This window comes from Carettochelys insculpta, chromosome 27 (assembly GCF_033958435.1).
Source record: "Carettochelys insculpta isolate YL-2023 chromosome 27, ASM3395843v1, whole genome shotgun sequence".
Lineage (NCBI taxonomy): Eukaryota > Metazoa > Chordata > Testudines > Carettochelyidae > Carettochelys > Carettochelys insculpta.
Genome location: NC_134163.1, coordinates 3,389,719 through 3,407,935, shown reverse-complemented (window position 1 = coordinate 3,407,935; position 18,217 = coordinate 3,389,719). Strand labels below are relative to the sequence as shown.

The 18,217-nt window shown below is 48.2% G+C and overlaps 2 protein-coding genes across 6 annotated transcripts in view; both read left to right on the top strand.

Moving 5' to 3' along the window:
- The window catches only part of CD320 (CD320 molecule), an 88,609-nt gene that overhangs the window by 14,559 nt on the left and 55,833 nt on the right, over positions 1-18,217 (top strand). The window contains exon 5 of one of the 5 annotated variants that reach the window (XM_074977962.1): positions 450-541. The exons of the other annotated variants lie outside the window; for them this stretch is intronic. The gene's annotated coding sequence lies outside the window, so the exon portion shown is untranslated. Of the gene's footprint in view, positions 1-449; positions 542-18,217 lie in introns of those variants that run through there. 5 annotated transcript variants of the gene reach the window in all.
- On the top strand, positions 25-17,306 carry LOC142002120 (potassium voltage-gated channel subfamily V member 2-like). Its single transcript, XM_074977957.1, has 2 exons — positions 25-1,287; positions 11,806-17,306. Exons 1-2 carry the CDS (start codon positions 25-27, stop codon positions 12,076-12,078), a joined length of 1,536 nt encoding a protein of 511 aa, XP_074834058.1. The 3' UTR covers positions 12,079-17,306.

Sequence of the window (18,217 nt, the reverse complement as noted above, 5' to 3'; positions counted from 1 at the left end):
GGTCGTTTTTGGGACCTCTGTGAAATGCCAGGTACCATGAGGCAGCTGGGGAAGAGGCGTGCAAGCCTCTCTGCCAATCTGAAAATTGGGGACCACAGTGGGTGGTGTCAGACCCCAGAGGAAGAAGAGGTCATCTTCCCTTTTGCACAAGACAATCTGGTGAAGCCATGGAGTTCCATGCATAATGTGACTGAGAGGGACCAGGAGAAAAGGAAGGTTCCCTCCCGATGGAGCAAGTGCTTCCTCAACATAAATGTTGGGGGCAAATCCTTCCGTATTGCTTACAAAATGGCTGCTCGTTACCCCATCACCAGAATTGGGAAGCTGGCCATCTCCACGGACCCCATGAAGAAGCTGAAACTTTGTGATGACTATTCGGTGCAGAGGAATGAGTATTTCTTTGACCGAGACCCTTTAATCTTTCATTACATCTTCCATTTTTACCGCAGTGGAGTTCTGTGGATCATGGATGAACTGTGCCCCACTAACTTTGTGGAGGAAATTGAGTACTGGGGTATCCACCTGAAATACTCTCAGCGGTGCTGCCGGATCCTGTTTGAAGAGAAACAAGATGAGCTCAAAGAGTACCTGAAAATACAGCGAGATTTGGAGGCAGAGCTCGAGCCCCTTGAGCGGGAAGAGCACTTTGAGGGCAAATGTCTGGGGGAGTTCCGAAAAGCTGTCTGGAACCTCATTGAAAAGCCCTGCTCCTCCATCCCTGCCAAGATCATCGCTGTCACGTCCAGCTTCTTTGTGTTAATCTCCATTGTGGGTATGACACTCAGCACAGTGGAGGAGATGCAGCACAAGACTGGGAAAGCATGCCTGGAGCAGCTGGAGACCATCTGTGCCATCTTCTTCACCTCTGAGTATCTCATGCGGCTCATATCCACGTCCACGTTTCAGAAGTTCCTGCGGGCAGCATTCAATGCCATTGACCTTGTAGCTATCCTGCCATTTTACATCCAGATTCTCTTTGAGCACCTGGATGAAGGGGATGCTCTTTATCATGAGGAGCGTCACAAAATGGAGAGCGTGGGCAAGCTTGGGAAAGTCCTGAAACTCATTAAACTCATGAGGATTTTTCGCATCCTCAAACTGGCACGCCACTCTACTGGCCTTCGGGCCTTTGGCTTCACCATGCGACAATGCTACCAGCAGGTGTGCTGCCTCCTCCTCTTCATTGCCCTGGGTGTCTTCACTTTCTCTGCTTTGATGCACTCTGTGGAACATGATGTCCCTGGTACCAACTTCACCAGCATCCCTGATGCCTGGTGGTGGGCAGCGGTAAGAGACTGTCATCTTTCATAAAGGGCAATGTGTGGGTGGGAAACACATGGGCAACTGATTCTGCTGGGGACTGAGCTCAGTGCTCTAGGAGCACTTGCCACCTCTGCTGGCCAGGAGAGAGAACCATTACTGAGGCTCACCCACCCGGAGCAGTAACTCCCTGGACTCAGGCCCCTGCCAGTTCTGGAAGGGGAAGTTTGGACTGAGAGTGGCAGCACAGTGAGCCCTTAAAAAGCTGCCTGGGTCCTAAAACATGGCTGGCCCTAGGGAATGAGATCCTGGGTTTGGGGGCTTCTGCACCAAGGGCATGAAACATGCTGTTAAGGGATAAGGAAGTGAGGAGAGTCACACAGATGTGGCTATGTGGCACAGCAGTTCAGAGAACTCCAGGACAGTGAGGAGCTAAGAACTAATGTAAGCCAGGAACTGGGAGCATCATGCCAGGAAGCACAGGATCCCAGGCACTAGGAAAATTCATCCAGCACTGGGAACATAAAGAGTACTGCATCTAGGTATTGATATAGTGTGCTAACCTGTCAAGATCCAAGGCCAGTGAGCATCTGCAGCCAATAGTCATGGGTCCCATTCTTTAGGGCAGTGTTTCTTAAATTTTTTGAGACCATAGAGCCACCAGTGTTTGTTTTTATGCAGAACATCTATGAAAATGTTCTTCAAAAAATTCAGACCAAAAGCAAAGAAACCCCAATAGCAATATATACAGCAAAAACAAAATGAAGCAATTTAATCAGGTAATAAAGCAATGAATACTGGGTTTAATAACAGACAGTATATACCAGCGGTGTATTTGTCCAAATGCTCACAGCACACCCGCAAGTTATTTGTGGAACATAGTGTAGGAAACACTGCTTTAGGGCATAGGGAAGGGAGTTCATGCACTGTGCACACTGGAAGAGATGGAGCAAGAGGGATGCACGCTGTGGTGCCTAAGATCACGCTGACAAGAAGAGCTGTCTGGGGCTACCAGGAGGAAGAAGAGGGCGTATCTGCACCAGAGTCAGAGTTGATGGCAGGGAAGGGAGAGCATGGAGATCAGGGCTAGGACTCATAAGAAGAGGGATATATCCAGGTTATAGCATGATTGGTATAAGGGGAAATGTATTGATCAGGATGTTGGGGAGTGAGAAAGTATGTAGGTTTGTTTGGGGCACATGCAGGGGAAGGGAAATGCATGGTTCTGCCTTGGGCTCATTGGCCTAAGGGAAGGAGGCAGAGATCAGAATTCAAATGTATATGTCCATCTAGGAAGAGGAAACAGGCTGGACTGGGGTTTGTGCAGGGAGAGAATAGACACAGGCTAAGCCTGGGCTTACAAGGAATGAGTGGAGGCACCATTCAGGCTTGAACTTGGGTGGGGAGAGGGGCCCGGACTGGGGCAGAGGGAAGGAGTATTGTCTTGATGCCAGTTGTCTCGGGTCCAATAGGTTGTGTGTAGAACATTGTGTGGTGGGGGAACACACCAAGTTATGGCCAGTGATTCCTATGCTAACAAGCACAGTTGAAAACCTGCTGACCGTGTATTAATATACACAGCAGGGAGGAAATCGGTGAAAGCACTGCAGATGCAAGGATTAAGCAGGGCTTCTTAATTTACTAGTTTGCCTCATTCCCTTCCCCTCAGGAGTGTGGCAGCTTTTCTAGAGGAGACCCCATGGCTTTGTGCTCTCTTTGGATTGTATTGGAAGTTCCTTTGGGGATGCAGGTTGTGTCAGAAATGATTGTGAGTTGCTGAAGTCCACACTTGTCTCCTTTCAAACACAAGAACTCGGAGCAAGCTAAATAAAGGTTTATTAGGAAAAAGGAGCAAGTTATTTGCAAGGTTAAACATGCATGCAAATAAGATACAGGCAGGTTTCAGAAGGTTTCAAAGAACTAGGAAATTGGGCGGGGAACCTGTTTTGGGCTGGGGGGCACTGACCCATAGACAAATCAGCTGGAGGCTAGAAAAGGAGGGAAAAACAAACCTCACTAATGTGGTCCCTGACTAAATGGGGGCCAGGGCCATGGGTTCTGGGCAGGAGGGAGGGTGCAGGAGTAGGCAAGGAATTAGGGAGTCTTGGGAGGGTACAGGAGAGGGGTCTGGGTGGGAGGGGTCAAGGTGTGAGGCATGAGAGCAGGGTGGGTGTGGGGGTCTGGGCACCAGAATTCTGGCCAATCAGAGCAGTGGTAGGAAGCCTCCCAGGTAGGCTGCTGCTGCTCTCCCTCCTTTCTCCCAGCTGGGAGAACAGCAGCAGCCAGCACTGGAGCCACTTCCTACCCACCCCCAGCAGAGCCTGCAGTCTGAATCTGGAGCACAGCTTGCTTGGATCTGGCCTAGGAGGCTCAAGGCTCTGCGCTCTCCACCCTGTTGTGGGCCAGATTCTGTGGAGGTGAGCTCTGAGCCTCAGGGTCTGGATCTGGGTTGGGGGTTCCCCATCCCTACTTTAGGGCTAATCCAGGCAAAATAGGTGGGGACACTTTGCTGATAAGTCCTGGCCCCTCAGATTTCAAGCAGCACAGGAATCCAGTTTATCCTTATCAGGGATTTTTATCCACCTCTTGAGTCCAAACTGATCAAGTTTTGGTGCCTGACTCCTCTTCATTTGCATTTGGGGGTGTCAGCAAAGTCTTTGACCTTCTGGTGTCTTATGGCATGTTGGTTTCAAAGGCCTACTTGTCTTAAAGACCTTCACTGTACTCGTAGTGCGTCCCTCCTGTTTGGTGGTGTAATGGGACTCATGACCAGCCTCCTTGCTTGGGTGCTGGTTGCTCTCCCAAATCAGGCTCAGAGAGACTTCAGCAACACCTGTCTTTCTTCACCTTGGCTTATCGCACCATCAGTGCCTCTTACTAACAGAATCAGCCTTCAGGTAGGAAGCCTCCAGTGCCCTCCCTGACTTCTCCCTCACTTCCTACTCTTTCCCAGCCTTTATAACCCTGGGCTCATCAAGCTGACAGGTGTTGCCAATCTTCAGGTGGGTATCAGGCATTTTAGTCAACCCCAATTTGTTACGTGTGATTGGAGCTGACAGAAGAGGTGTGCCCTAGCAACAGCATCCTGCTACAGGGCAGCTACACAATTACAGAAGTTTCCAGTGCACACATTCACTAAACTTTATAATGTGAACCACAGATGTTATCAATGTATCCAGCATCCAAAACTTCATGAAGACTAAATACATTTTATAACTAATCTATTTCAACACACAGGTGAATCAAATTGGTTTCAGGCTATGCATCTGTCATTGTTCAGTGCGGCCTGGGCCCTTAGTGTGAGCTGGCATCTGGTCTGCCAGCACCACAGAGGATCAGGACGTGTGGCCATGTGAAGGAAATGAAGAGGAGGTGTGGGGGCAAGGAGGTAGCAGGTTCATTTCTGGGTGCAGGGAGGGAAAGGTCATGAATCAGTGCTTGGGCTCATGAGGGGAGGGCACATGGATCAGGTCTGGGCTCACGGAAAGAAGGGGAGCACATAAATTGGGGTCTAGGTTAGATGGGATGTGAATGGGGCCTGTGACATGAGGGGAAGCAATAAGAACTGGCGCCAGGAGTATACTTGTAGATTGAGACTTGAGCTCATGGGGGTAGGACACATGGCTTGTGGCTTAAGCTTGTGTTAGTGAAGGGATCATGTGTGGACTGGGACCTTGGCTTCTAGCTGGGCTGGGAGCTAGGCTCAGGAAGGCTGCTCAGTTTGGTACCTGGGCATGTGCAGTTCTCAGAAGGGGAAAACGTGCAGATGATTGTTAGGTTTGGCCCTGCTCTGAGCAGGGGGTTGGACTAGATCTCCTGAGGTCAATCTTCTGTGATTGTATATAGGTTCCTGGCCTCAATAATTGATTGTGGTGATCAGTGCCTAGGTCTGAATTCATGAGTTAGTCTCGGTGTGAGCAGCCCCACTTCAAAGCCCTGCCCTAGCTACTGTGTCCTCACTTGTTGCAGTGCATTTCCTTGCTGCTGTTAGCACTGTTCTGGCCACAGCCTCTGGGTCTTTGAATTCCGCTAAGCTGAGCTGCTCTATGGTTCTTTTCCCAGTAAATTGTGGGAGAACTTTTAGGTACATGTGGGAAGGTACTGGAGTAGGGAGCAGAGAGTAAACATCATACATTTTGTAGATGACAGAGTGAGGAGGGATTGCAAGTTCTTTGGAGGACAGAATTAGAATTCAAACTGGTCTTAATACACCAGAGAATGGGTCTGAAATCAATAAGGTAATAGTCAATAAAGATAAGTATGAGCTATTGCATATAGAATAGGGACAGAGACAGTCATGTTAGTCTGTATTCTATCAAAATAAAAAAGCAGTCCAGTAGCACTTTAAAGACTAAACAATTATTTATTAGGTGGTGAGCTTTGTGGGACAGACCCACTTCTTCAGATCATAGCCACACCAGAACAGACTCAATATATAAAGCACAGGAAGGAAACATCAAGTGCACCCACAGGAGCTTCATGCAGGCTCTCTACCTGCCATGGCCTGTGCATGGCACTCTGAATGGCCAGCTGTGGGGGGCTGTGTACTCTGCACACTACAGCCGTGTCTACACGTGCACGCTACTTCGAAGTAGCGGCACTAACTTCGAAATAGCGCCCGTCACGGCTACACGTGTTGGGCGCTATTTCGATGTTAACATCGACATTAGGCGGCGAGATGTCGAAGCCGCTAACCCTATGAGGGGATGGGAATAGCGCCCTACTTCGAAGTTGAACGTCGAAGTAGGGCACGTGTAGCCGATCCGTGTCCCACAACATCAAAATAGCGGGGTCTGCCATGGTGGCCATCAGCTGAGGGGTTGAGAGACGCTCTCTCTCCAGCCCCTGTGGGGCTCTATGGTCACCGTGTGCATCAGCCCTTAGCCCAGGGTTTCCGGCTGCTGCAGCTGGGGATCCATGCTGCATGCACAGGGTCTGCAACCAGTTGTCGGCTCTGTGGATCTTGTGTTTAATGCAAGTGTGTCTGGGAGGGGCCCTTTAAGGGAGCGGCTTGCTGTTGAGTCCGCCCTGTGACCCTGTCTGCAGCTGTTCCTGGCACCCTTATTTCGATGTGTGCTACTTTGGCATGTATTTGCTTGCTGTTGAGTCCGCCCTGTGACCTTGTCTGCAGCTGTTCCCTCGCAGCGCCTATTTCGATGTGGTGCTGCCCAACGTCGATGTTGAACGTCGACGTTGCCAGCCCTGGAGGACGTGTAGACGTTATTCATTGAAATAGCCTATTTCGATGTCGCTACATCGAAATAAGCTACTTCGATGTAGGCTTCACGTGTAGACGTAGCTTACAAGCCCTGGTGTTTGTGGGTAGGGGCATTTGCACTTTCCCTACCCCCCAGCACTCATAAGTTCCTATTGTTTGGAAACCAGCAAATGGAGCTGCCCGGGCTCGGCTGCACAGGCAGCATGCAAAGTATACCCAGGCTTCTGGTCATTTTGAGCAGCATGCGTAGGGCAGAGCAGGGCAAACAAAGAGCCTGACAGGGGGGCGCTCTCTGCTGCTGTTGGGGAGCCACCTAGGTAAGTGCCTCCTGGCTAGAACCTGTACCTGGCATCCCACCCTGTCCCTACCCCTCCAGTCCTCTGCTTCCTGTCCTGCACCCCTGCCCCATGTCACAACTTAAAGCTTCCGCACCCCCTCTCCTGCACCTATGCTCCCTCTGAGACCTTGCATCTGTGTCCCCTGATGTTGATCACAGCCAAACCCCTGCCCCAAGTCACAACTTCCTCCCGGACCCTGCCCTACCCCCACACTTGGCTCTCCTCCAGGTTTGAATCCTTTCTTGCAGCCATATTCATGTCCCCTCCCAGACATTTCCTCACTGCAGACCGTGCCCCACTCCCTCCTGCACCCCAGTCCCTTGCTTCAGGTCAGAACTCCTCCTTCACCCAAACTCCCTCCCGGATCTTTCACCTCCTCCATTAGGGAGAGTGGGGCCCTTGACCACTTACAAATTCTTGGAGTGGCTCCCCATCAAATATTATTATCCACCCCTTGTGTAGACAAATTAGAGTCCAGAGGAGAGCCATGAAAGATTTAGAAAACCTGGCCTGTGAGGGAAGATTGGAAGAATTGGTTGTATTTAATCTAAAGCAGGCCGTGGATAAGTCTTCAACTATGTAAAAAGATTTTTACAGTTCCAGGGCACCTGATCCTTCACAATTTTGTACTTAGTGTTTTTTTTTTTGGTTGATTGGTTGGTTTTTTTTGGCTGCTAGCCATCCCCTCTATTGGGAGGAGAGCTGTGTCTTGCTCCCTCCCTAAGGTGTATTTTCAAGCTGTACGGTTCCCTTCTTATGCTGTCATAGCCCCCAGCAAACCAAATGCCTAAAAGGCCAGTGTCTGTACTTGTCTTTCTGTTCAGAAGGTACGACCCATGTATGCCTGCAGTCACACATTGCCACACAGCTGCTCCTAAGCAAGCAACTTGATTCTTAAGATGAAAGCTTTATGGAGGAAACATATTAAAAAGAGTAAAACAGCCAACACGCATCCTGAAAAGCTTATCAAAGGTCTCCCTGCACTGCCTTCTGCAACTCAAAATTCAGGCTCTGGTGGGAGTCAATCTTTCAAAACCCTTGGTTGAATTTTCCTTGTGGTAACAATTTTGTAACTATTCAGAACCAGAGCATTGTCTGGACAGTTCAGCCATTTCTTTAGACAGCTTGAACCTTTGAGCTCCTATTGTCAGGATCAAGTAACACCTTCTCATTAGGACATAAGTCTTTTCTTGCCTGGAACATTTTATGTATAGTCCCCTGAACTCCTAAATCTTACATCTGTCAAATCTCCTGCCTAGAGAGGTTACAGCCAGTCCTGGCCCATCCTAATGCAGACATTGTTCCATTAATACAGTGCACCTCCAAAGATACTTAAACTTAATTGTGTATGCGACGTGGACATCACTAGGCGTAATAACCTCAAAAACGTCCTTCTGACACGCAGCTATCATAGTGCTGACTGTGATACAGATCACTCGCTAGTTTGCTCCAAGCTCAAGCTGAGACCCAAGAAGCTGTACCGCTCAAAACCTGCTGGAAGGCCCCGCATTGACGCCAGAAAGACGGCAAACTCGGAGAAGGGTGAAAAGTTCAGAGAGACCCTCCAGGAAAATCTGCGCAGCGGCCCTGCGGGGCGCCAACGTGACATCCAAATGGCAACATCTGAGGGATACAGTTTACAACACGGCCTTGTCGGTGTTTGGAAGAAGAGCTAGAAACACGAACGACTGGTTCGAAGCTAACTTGATGAGATGATTCCAGTCATCGCAAAGAAGTGTGCTGCACTCCTGGAGTACAAACGCTCACCGAGCCAGAGTATCCAGCAAGGACTTAGAGCGGCCAGAAGAACAGTACAGCAGACAGCCAGGCGCTGTGCCAACAACCACTGGCTCCAGCTATGCAGCAGCATCCAGACCTGTGCTGACTTTGGTAATCTCAGAGGAATGTACGAGGGTATGAAGAAGGCATTAGGACCCACCCAGAACAAGATGGCACCTCTGAAATCCCAATCTGGTGAAGTCATCGCTGACAAAGCCAAACAGATGGAGCGCTGGGTTGAGCACTACTCCGAGCTGTACTCACGCGAGAACGTTGTGGTTGACGCAGCCCTCGATGCCGTCGAGCTCCTACCAGTAATGGACGAACTGGATCAGGAACCCACTGTGGATGAACTGAAGAGAGCCATTGACAGCATTGCAGCAGGAAAGGCCCCTGGCCAGGATGGTATACCACCAGAGGTAATCAAATGTGCTGCGGACACGCTTCTGGAACCCCTACATGAGCTACTGTGCCTGTGCTGGAAAGAGGGAGAGGTTCCACAGGATATGCGCGACGCTAACATTGTAACGTTGTATGAGACAGAAGCGACTGCAACAACTACCGTGGAATCTCCCTCCTAAGCATCACTGGTAAACTGTTTGCTCGAGTCATCCCTGGCAGACTCCAGAAGATTGCTGAGAGGGTGTACCCCAAATTGCAGTGTGGATTCCGCGCAGAGAGGTCTACCGTTGACATGGTCTTCTCTCTAAGGCAGCTGCAGGAGAAATACAGGGAGCAGAGGAAGCCACTCTACATAGCCTTCATTGACCTGACCAAGGCCTCTGACTTGGTCAGCAGGGATGGTCTGTTCAAACTGCTCCACAAGATAGGCTGTCCTCCACGGTTACTCAAGATGAGCCAGTCGTTCCACAAAGACATGAGGAACCATCCAATATGACAGCGCTTTATCGGATGCTTTCAGAATCAGGAGCGGCGTCAAACAAGGATGCGTGCTTGCTCCGACATTGTTCAGGATCTTTTTCACACTCCTCCTGAAGCATGCCTTTGGATCTTCAACAGAGGGCATCATGCTGCACACAAGATCTGATGGGAAACTGTTTAATCTTGCAAGGCTGAAAGCTAAGTCTAAGGTACGGGAAGTCCTCATCAGAGACATGCTGTTAGCAGACAATGCTGCTGTAGTGTCTCTCACAGAAGACCAGCTTCAAAAACTGCTGGATCAGTTCTCCAAAGCATGCAAGGACTTTGGGCTTATCATTAGCCTAAAGAAGACAAATGTACTCGGTCAGGATGTTGCTGAATCCCCATCAATCAGCATTGACAACTATACGTTAGAGGTCATCCACGAGTTCGTTTACCTCGGGTCCACCGTCACTGACACCCTGTCGTTGGACACTGAGCTAAATAGGAGGATCAGAAAAGTGGCCACAACTCTGTCCAGACTCAGCAAAAGTGTGAAATAACAACAAGCTGTACGCTCACACCAAAATGCAAGTCTACAGAGCCTGCATCCTCAGCACCCTCCTTTATGGCAGCGAGACTTGGACCCTGTATGCCCGCTAGGAAAAGAGGCTGAACGTCTTCCACTTGCGCCACCTCAGGCGTATCCTTGGAATATCATGGAAGGACAGAGTGACCAGCACCGCCGTCCTCGAGCAAGCTGGAATCCCAACCATGCACACCCTCCTCAGGCAGCGTCGGCTCTGCTGGCTTGGCCACGTCCGCAGGGTGAATGATGGAAGGATTCCAAAAGACATCCTGTATGGTGAGCTAGCCTCTGGCAAAAGGCGTCCCAGACGCCCCCAGTTGCGTTACAAAGATGTCTGCAAGAGAGACCTCAGAGGTAGACATTGAGCTGGACTACTGGGAAGAACTAGCAGACGACCGCGGCAGATGGAGGCAGGGGTTACACAAGGACCTTCAGAAGGCGAGATGAGGAACAGACAGCTAGCAGAGGAGAAGCGAGTGCACAGAAAGCACACTAAGGACTTGCCAGACACCCACCACATCTGCAAGAGATGCAGCAAGGACTGTCACTCTTGTGTGGGTCTTCATAGTCACAGTAGACGCTGTAAATGAAGTCCTCAATTGAAACTCTAAAGGGCGCGATCCCTAGTCTATGCAGACTGAAGGATGCCTACTACTACTATGGTCTCCCAAAGATATACAGGCAATTACTTTTATACTTGTCACAGTTGCTATAAAAACAAGGTGTCTCTGGTTCTCCTTGTCCACTGAGAGAAGGGCAGAAGAAATTGGAGGTCTAGGGTGGAAATCTGCAATAACTTGCTGTCTTAAGGCAATTAAGCACTAGATCAGGTTCTGAAGGGAGATTGTGGAATCTCCATAAAAAGATTTTTTTTTTTGAAGGGTAAGTTGGACAAACATTGCCAGTGATGCTCTAGGTTTATTCAGTGTTGCCTTCAGGACTTGAAGATGAGGTAGGTGTCACCATGAGACCCTTGATTCTATAACTATCAGCACTGAGAGGGATTTATCCTTCATCCTCATTGCAGTGTGAACAGATTAGTAGCCTGAGTGTCACAGCCCAGGCAAGAGCACAACTGGCTTATTGATGAGTGTGTTTAATGTGTGGCGAAGAGGAGGGTTAGGGACAGAATCTACTTAAGAGCCCACCAAATTGCAGTGAAGACAGTGAATTTTGGGACAGAGAAGGAGAACTGGTGAATTGGTGAGCAGCTTTGGGAGGAGAGGGAGTGACACATGGGTTGATACCTGGACCCTTGAGGCTGAGGGCAGTGTTCCTTGTAAGCCCTGAGCTTATGTGGCCACTCAGAGATTCAAAGGCCAACCAGTTGATTAGCAGAGCTCCCAAAACTTTTTTTTTTCTACTGGTAGTGAACATGCCTCAACACGCATTTAAAAAAAACTTATTCTACACATAGGTGGAAAAAGATCAGAGGAAACATTGGCTGGTGCCCAGGTGGTGGGAATGAAGGTGACATGAAAATAATGGGTGTAAGAGAATCAGGCACACTGGGGAGAAGGATGACTGGTTGAGACAGATCTTTCAGCTGTCACAGGGAGGATATAGGGAGGAGACACATGGAGTGGCGCCAGGTTGGGTGAGGGGAGGGGACACTTGGGGTTGTGATTCAATTGTCAGGCGTAAGACACAGGCTCAGGCTGTGGTGGGCTGTGTTTCTCAGTGGTGGGGTCTGGCTTGGTGTTTGTGTAGGCCGGGTGCTCAGGGGGATTGATAATTTCCCTCTCTCAACCCCCTTTCAGGTCAGTCTGTCTACAGTGGGCTATGGAGACACAGTTCCTGACACGGTGCTGGGCAGGATGGTGGCCTTCGGGTGCATTTCCTTCGGCATCATCCTCAATGGGATGCCCATCTCTATCCTCTACAATAAGTTCTCTGATTACTATGCCAAGCTGAAAGCCCACGAGAACGAGACCAGCCTCTCGCTCAAGCTCACCAAGAAGATTCGCTTTAAGGAGCGAGCTTGGAAGAAGCTAGCTGAATGCTGCAGTGCTGATGCCCAAGTCCACCACTGAATGGGCCACACCACAGGCCATGTGACCAGGGTAGTCTGAGCATCCACCAGGAAACCTGACCTCCCACTGAGACAGTTCCCCCACAAGCAGGGCCATCCAACATGGTTACCTCTCCTCATCCAGCTTGCCCCATCTGGGTGCCACACCCACCAACCTGGCTACTCAACTCCCTCCCTGGCCCCAGCCCATTGACTTGGTCAATCTGGCTATCTAGTCTTCAACCTGGACAGACCCCCAGCGGAATCATCCAACATGGATATTCAACACTACAATAAAGCCATCTATCTGGCTAATTTAGACATGTAGCCCTTTGCTCTAGTAGGCTTCCTGGTATTGTGCACTTACTTCTGTGGGGCACATGCACACTCACAGTGAGGAAGGTGAGATGTAGGAACAAGTGAAAACAAAAGAGCAGTCCAGTAGCACTTTAAAGACTAACAAAATAATTTATTAGGTGATGAGCTTTCGTGGGACAGGTATTGGAGGGGTAGCCATGTTAGTCTGGATCTGTAACAGCAACGAAGGGTCCTGTGGCACCTTATAGACTAACAGAAAAGTTTTGAGCATGAGCTTTCGTGAGCACAGACTCATTCATCAGATGCTCAGACCCACTTCTTGAGACCATAGCCATACCAGAACAGACTCAATATTTAAGGCACAGAGAACCAAAAATAACAATCAAGGTTAACAAGGTTTTTGGTTCTCTGTGCCTTAAATATTGAGTCTGTTCTGGTATGGCTGTGGTCTGAAGAAGGGGGTCTGTCCCATGAAAGCTCATCACCTAACAAATTATTTTGTTAGTCTTTAAAGTGCTGCTGCACTGCTTTTTTGTTTTGCTAGAATACAGACTAGCATAGCTATTTCTCCGCTATTAGGAGCAAGTGAGTGACAGGAGCAGGTTAGTATGGCATTTGCAATGTATTATGACTGCAAAGCTGGCCAGTTGTTGGCTGCAGACTACATATCTCAGTAGAGATTGTCTGATTCTGAGCAACAGAAGAATCAGTACGATATACCAGTTCCTCAGGGCTTGGGATATTTTCTTTGAACCCAGCTTGGCTACCTGTGCATAAGGTAGTTCCTCTTTGTAATGGCAGTTGGGTTACAGAGTAAGGCATTCTTGACAGATGAGTACTAGGCGTTGTCTAGTTACGTTTAGGACTAGCTTCTCCACAATCTAACACAGTTGTGTGGGGAGTTAGCAGTTCCTCCTGCTCACAATTTTATTTCATGTTTCCTGATAATTTGTAAATTTCTTAAAGGGCTAGCTCTGTACATGTGGGAATTACATGAGAATCTCAGCTTATACCCAAATTAACACCTTGATAGTGCTAGTCCTAAAGTCTCACCCCCTAAAAGGGAAATAAAAGAACCCAGAATTTATCATTTGAATAAATATTGTAATTTTTAAAACATAAAACCATCTCATGATTTGGGGAGATCTGACCCATTTTTGAGGTTGGTGACACCTTGAGAGGAGATATCTACTACTCACTTGCCCTCTTCCTGAATAGGGGGAGGAGCGGAAGGAAATGTTCAGGGTTCTGTCCCCATTCCCCCACCACACCACACCCCTGGTGCACACACTTAACTCACTGGCCAGTGAAGCAGAACGGGTGGGAATGAGGCTTTGTCTACACTGCAAGTTTTGTTGCCAAAAACTGACAAATCAGTAAGAGTGCACACAATGCAATGCGGCTTGTTGGAAAAAACACAGAACTTGTCTACACTGGTGGGCGAGGAGCGGGGGGGTTTGCAGAAAAAACCTTTTTTTCTGAAGAAAACAAGGGTGGAACATTTACACTTCCATGCACAAAAAGTCAAGGTAAGAGGGCTTTTCAGTTGAAATAGAAATTCCAGCTCTGCAAGTGACTTGTTTACACCTTCGCCACCCTTCAATGTTGAAAATGAATGTGTGTGAACAAAGCAGAGCTATTATTGGCGTACTGCAAATGCTCCATTTCATAATGCAGTGTCTGGTTGAATGCGATTTTACTCATTTTGACTTTGATACATCAAAAAAAATGCAGTATAAACATAGCCTTAGTTTCATAGTACCTTCCACACCAAGGGGAGACTTTTTTATTTTCCCCTCCCTTCATTGTCTTCAAAGAGCTGGTGTGTCAACAAAACTGACTTTGGCCTTTACCCCCCAATGCCTTCCCTCATCATTGCTCAGTGTTTTGATCTCTGCTGCCCTGCAGGCATGTGCCCCTCCCCTCTCAAGGCTCTGAGAAGTATCTGACAGGTGAGTCGTCATCATCAACCTTCACAGGCTCAGCACCCATTGGTGTCCAGTGCCTCCCTCACTATTTCCTTCCATCTTTCCCTGTCCAGTGTAGAGTGGCTTAGTTTCTGTAGACTAGCTCCTCACCAATCTACTATACCATCTACTCATTCTCTGTGGGATCTGCCTACTATTTGAACCATCCATTATGCTGAAGACCAGGTCTTGACTTTTAGTTTGTCCATTCTGCAGATATACCTGAATAGCTGTAATTTCCATTGTATAACCTTCTGTAGTAGGTTCTCTTTTGGCTGTATCTTCCTATATAAGTCGTTGTTGATGACCTCCTGCATCCATCCTATTCTCAGGATCTTTCTCTAGCAACAACTCTCAGATGCCAATACCCTGCTCTTCAAACCTTTCCTTATCACCCATGTCTAACATCAGTACAACATGCTGCTGAATACATGCATTTTTCAAGATGCTCAGCTTCGTTCCTAAGCTAATTGCTTTGCTATTCTAGATCTTATCAGTTGCCTCAAACTTGCTCTTGCTTTCACTATTCTCATTGCTATTTCCTTCTTACAGTCCAGATTATACATTGTTGCTCTCCAGATAGTGAACTTCTCTGTGTTCTCTAGTTCACTTCCGTCTACACTGATCTTCCTTTCTATTTCCTTATCTCCAAATACCATTGTGTTTGTTTTATCAATGTTTGTGATCAGTCCGTACCACTTCCCTTCCTCATTTAGCCCCTGCACCATTTTCACTAGCTTCTCCTCAAGTTGTTGATTCTCATCCCGTGCACAGGTATCCCTCCTACCTCTTCGTTGATCTTGTCCACCACTCTTTCTAGGTGTGTGATGAAGATACGTGGCGATATTGGATCTCATTGTCTCCTACCTCTACTTGCTCTATACCAGCTTCCCAACTCTCTGCACATTCTCACCTTTACCTCCACATTGTCATTGATATCCTTCAACAACTGTATCAGTCTGCTAGCCCCTCCGTACGACTCCAATGCCACCCAAGTCACTTTCTGACCTATGCTGTCAAATGCCTCCTGAAAATCAATAAAGTAAATGTAGATGTTCTTATTCTTTTGTCAAGCTTTCTCCGCTAGCAATCTTAGTGCCAACATCTGCTGTATGGTAATTCTCTCTTTCCTGAATCCTGCTTGCTCATCTGCTAGATGATGTTCTATCTGCGATCTCAGTCTCTCCATCAGTATCCTCAGCAGCACCTTGCCTAGATGACTTGTTAGGGCAATTGTTCTGTAGTTCTTGCACTCTAATGTGCTTCCTTTCTTGTGTACTGTCTTTAGGACGTACCTTGTCCATCCCTTAGGTACCTTCTGTTCTTTCCATGCTATATTACTGTAATCAGGCATCTCTACTGGAACGGCGCTCGGAAGTCCAAACTGCTCCCTTTGATGTTAATCATCTTGGCTGTGTGGATGTTCTGTCTTTGGATAACAGTGTCTACTCTGCATGGTGACAAGTATCAGGTCGCCGTGTTAGTTTGTATCTTTGAGAACAAGAAGAAGTCCTGTGGCACCTTTATAGACTAACAGATATTTTGGAGCGTAAGCGTTCTTGGGCAAAGACCTGCCTCATCAGATGCATGTGTGGGGTGGGGGATGTTTCCAGAGAGGTATTTAAAGAGTGGGGTCCTAGTCAAAGGGAGGGCCAGCGCTGACAAGGTCTATTTAACAAGGTGGAAATGGCCCATTATCAGTAGCATGTATCAAAAGAGGAAAAAACAAGTCAGATCAGATGGGGATGTGGCCCATTGTCAGAGTCTAACGGGGAGATATTAACACCCAGGGCAGAGAAGCTGCTTTTGTAAGGGCCCAGCCACTTCCGGTCTCTGTTTAATCCTCAGTTGATGGAGTCAAATTTGCAAATAAATTGCAGCTCAGAGATCTCTCTCTCAATTTGGTTTTTGAAATTTCTTTGTTTTAGGCATGTTACTTTAAAATCTCTTACTGAGTGCATGGTACCAAGCAGGATGTGTTTGTGTGTATCATGGAGTGCTTAGCATTTTGGGGTAATGTTCTGATCAGCCCTGTCTCTGCCAAATTCCTGTGAGCAGAATCTACTTAGCTCCATTTTTGCTTTAACCTACATTGTTCAGGCATGAGGCCTTTAGCTTTACTTTACCTTAAAAAAGCATTGACTGTTGTTCTAGGCCTTTAGCCTTACACCAAGCCTGATTGTCAGACCCTCTCATTACTACAATTATATAGTTAGTGTAGTTCCCGAATCATACTTTCTCCACTGTATTTGATCATCTCTCCCATGATTTCCAGGGCTCTTGTTGTTCTTTAGTAGTTTTACTGCTCTTTCTACTTCCTCCTTTGAAATATCATCCGACAGAGATATCTCTCAGTTCTTTGATCGGTTCCTGTGAGAGACTCTGGTCCATCTGTGCTTTGTTCAGCTCGGTGCAATATCTCATCCATCGCTGCACAACCTTTTCCTTATTCATGAGCACCTTTTCGTTTTCATCTTTGATCACCGTCTGCTTCGGCTGCCACTTCCTAGGCGCTGGAGGAGATACAGAAGACAGATGGGTTGATCGTTGGAGGAGATGGGAATGCAAAGGTTGGAACACTTAACAAAGATTGAGATAGAGTCATGGGAAGGTTTGGGCATGGAGAAAGAAATGAACGAGGCGAGAAACTGCTAGAGTTTGCTATGGACAGGTGAATGTACTGCTATAAATAATTGGACTGCTCCTGTTATGCCCTGCTCTAGAAACGTAGTGGCAGGCAGCCTGTTGCTGCAAGGGCAGTTCAGGGCCAGGGCAGAGAGATTGCTGCAGTGCACAGAGCTACACATGATGTTCTTCAGGCAGGTGAAGAGGCTGTGGGAGAACTGAAAGGGAATCCCAAGACGTACAGGGCTCAGCTCTGCCTTCTGACGACAATGCACTGAGACATGCGTACCCAGAATGCTTTGCTCACAGTGGCTACGTCTACATGTGCCCCAAACTTCGAAATGGCCATGCAAATGGCCATTTCGAAGTTTACTAATGAAGCGCTGAAATGCATATTCAGCGCTTCATTAGCATGCGGGCGGCAGCAGCGCTTCGAAATTGACGCGCGTTGCTGCTGCGCGGCGCGTCCAGACGGGGCTCCTTTTCGAAAGGGCCCCACCTATTTCGAAGTCCCCTTATTCCCATGAGCTCATGGGAATAAGGGGACTTCGAAGTAGGTGGCGTCCTTTCGAAAAGGAGCCCCGTCTGGACACGCCGCGCGGCGGCAAGCCACGTCAATTTCGAAGCGCTGCTGCCGCCCGCATGCTAATGAAGCGCTGAATATGCATTTCAGCGCTTCATTAGTAAACTTCAAAATGGCCATTTGCATGGCCATTTCGAAGTTTGGGGCACGTGTAGACACGGCCAGTATCAGTGATGGGACCTCCCCTGTGGACATGCTCTGTCAACAGAGGGAGGAAGTATGAACACCTTCTGGTTTTTGTTTTGTCTACTTTTGGGTGTCAACATAAATTTTGTTGACATCCCTCGCTCCTGGCTGCATGCAGAAAGGGGCAAGGCTGAGTTTCCCCCTTGCATGCTGATGAATTTGGCTTGCATGCTGCTCTTGACGCACATGCTGGGGGTTGCTGGCTCCTGTGTGAGGCTATTTGCAGCTTCCCATTGCTGCCAGTCCTCGTTTAAAAAAGAAACCTTCACTTGGCCACCCATTGAAGTCATTGTAGGGATCACCTCAGGGTTATTGTGCATATGGCTTAATGTTTGAAGCACTTTCAACACCTGCCTCCAAGCCAGGCCTGGTATAGCTTAGAGGGTTGGTTTGTCACAGCACTGGCAGCTACAATAAGTGCGTCGGTTTCCCCCACAAGCACCACTTGAAAACAGGGTTCAGTGCAGAACTTTGGGTAGCAT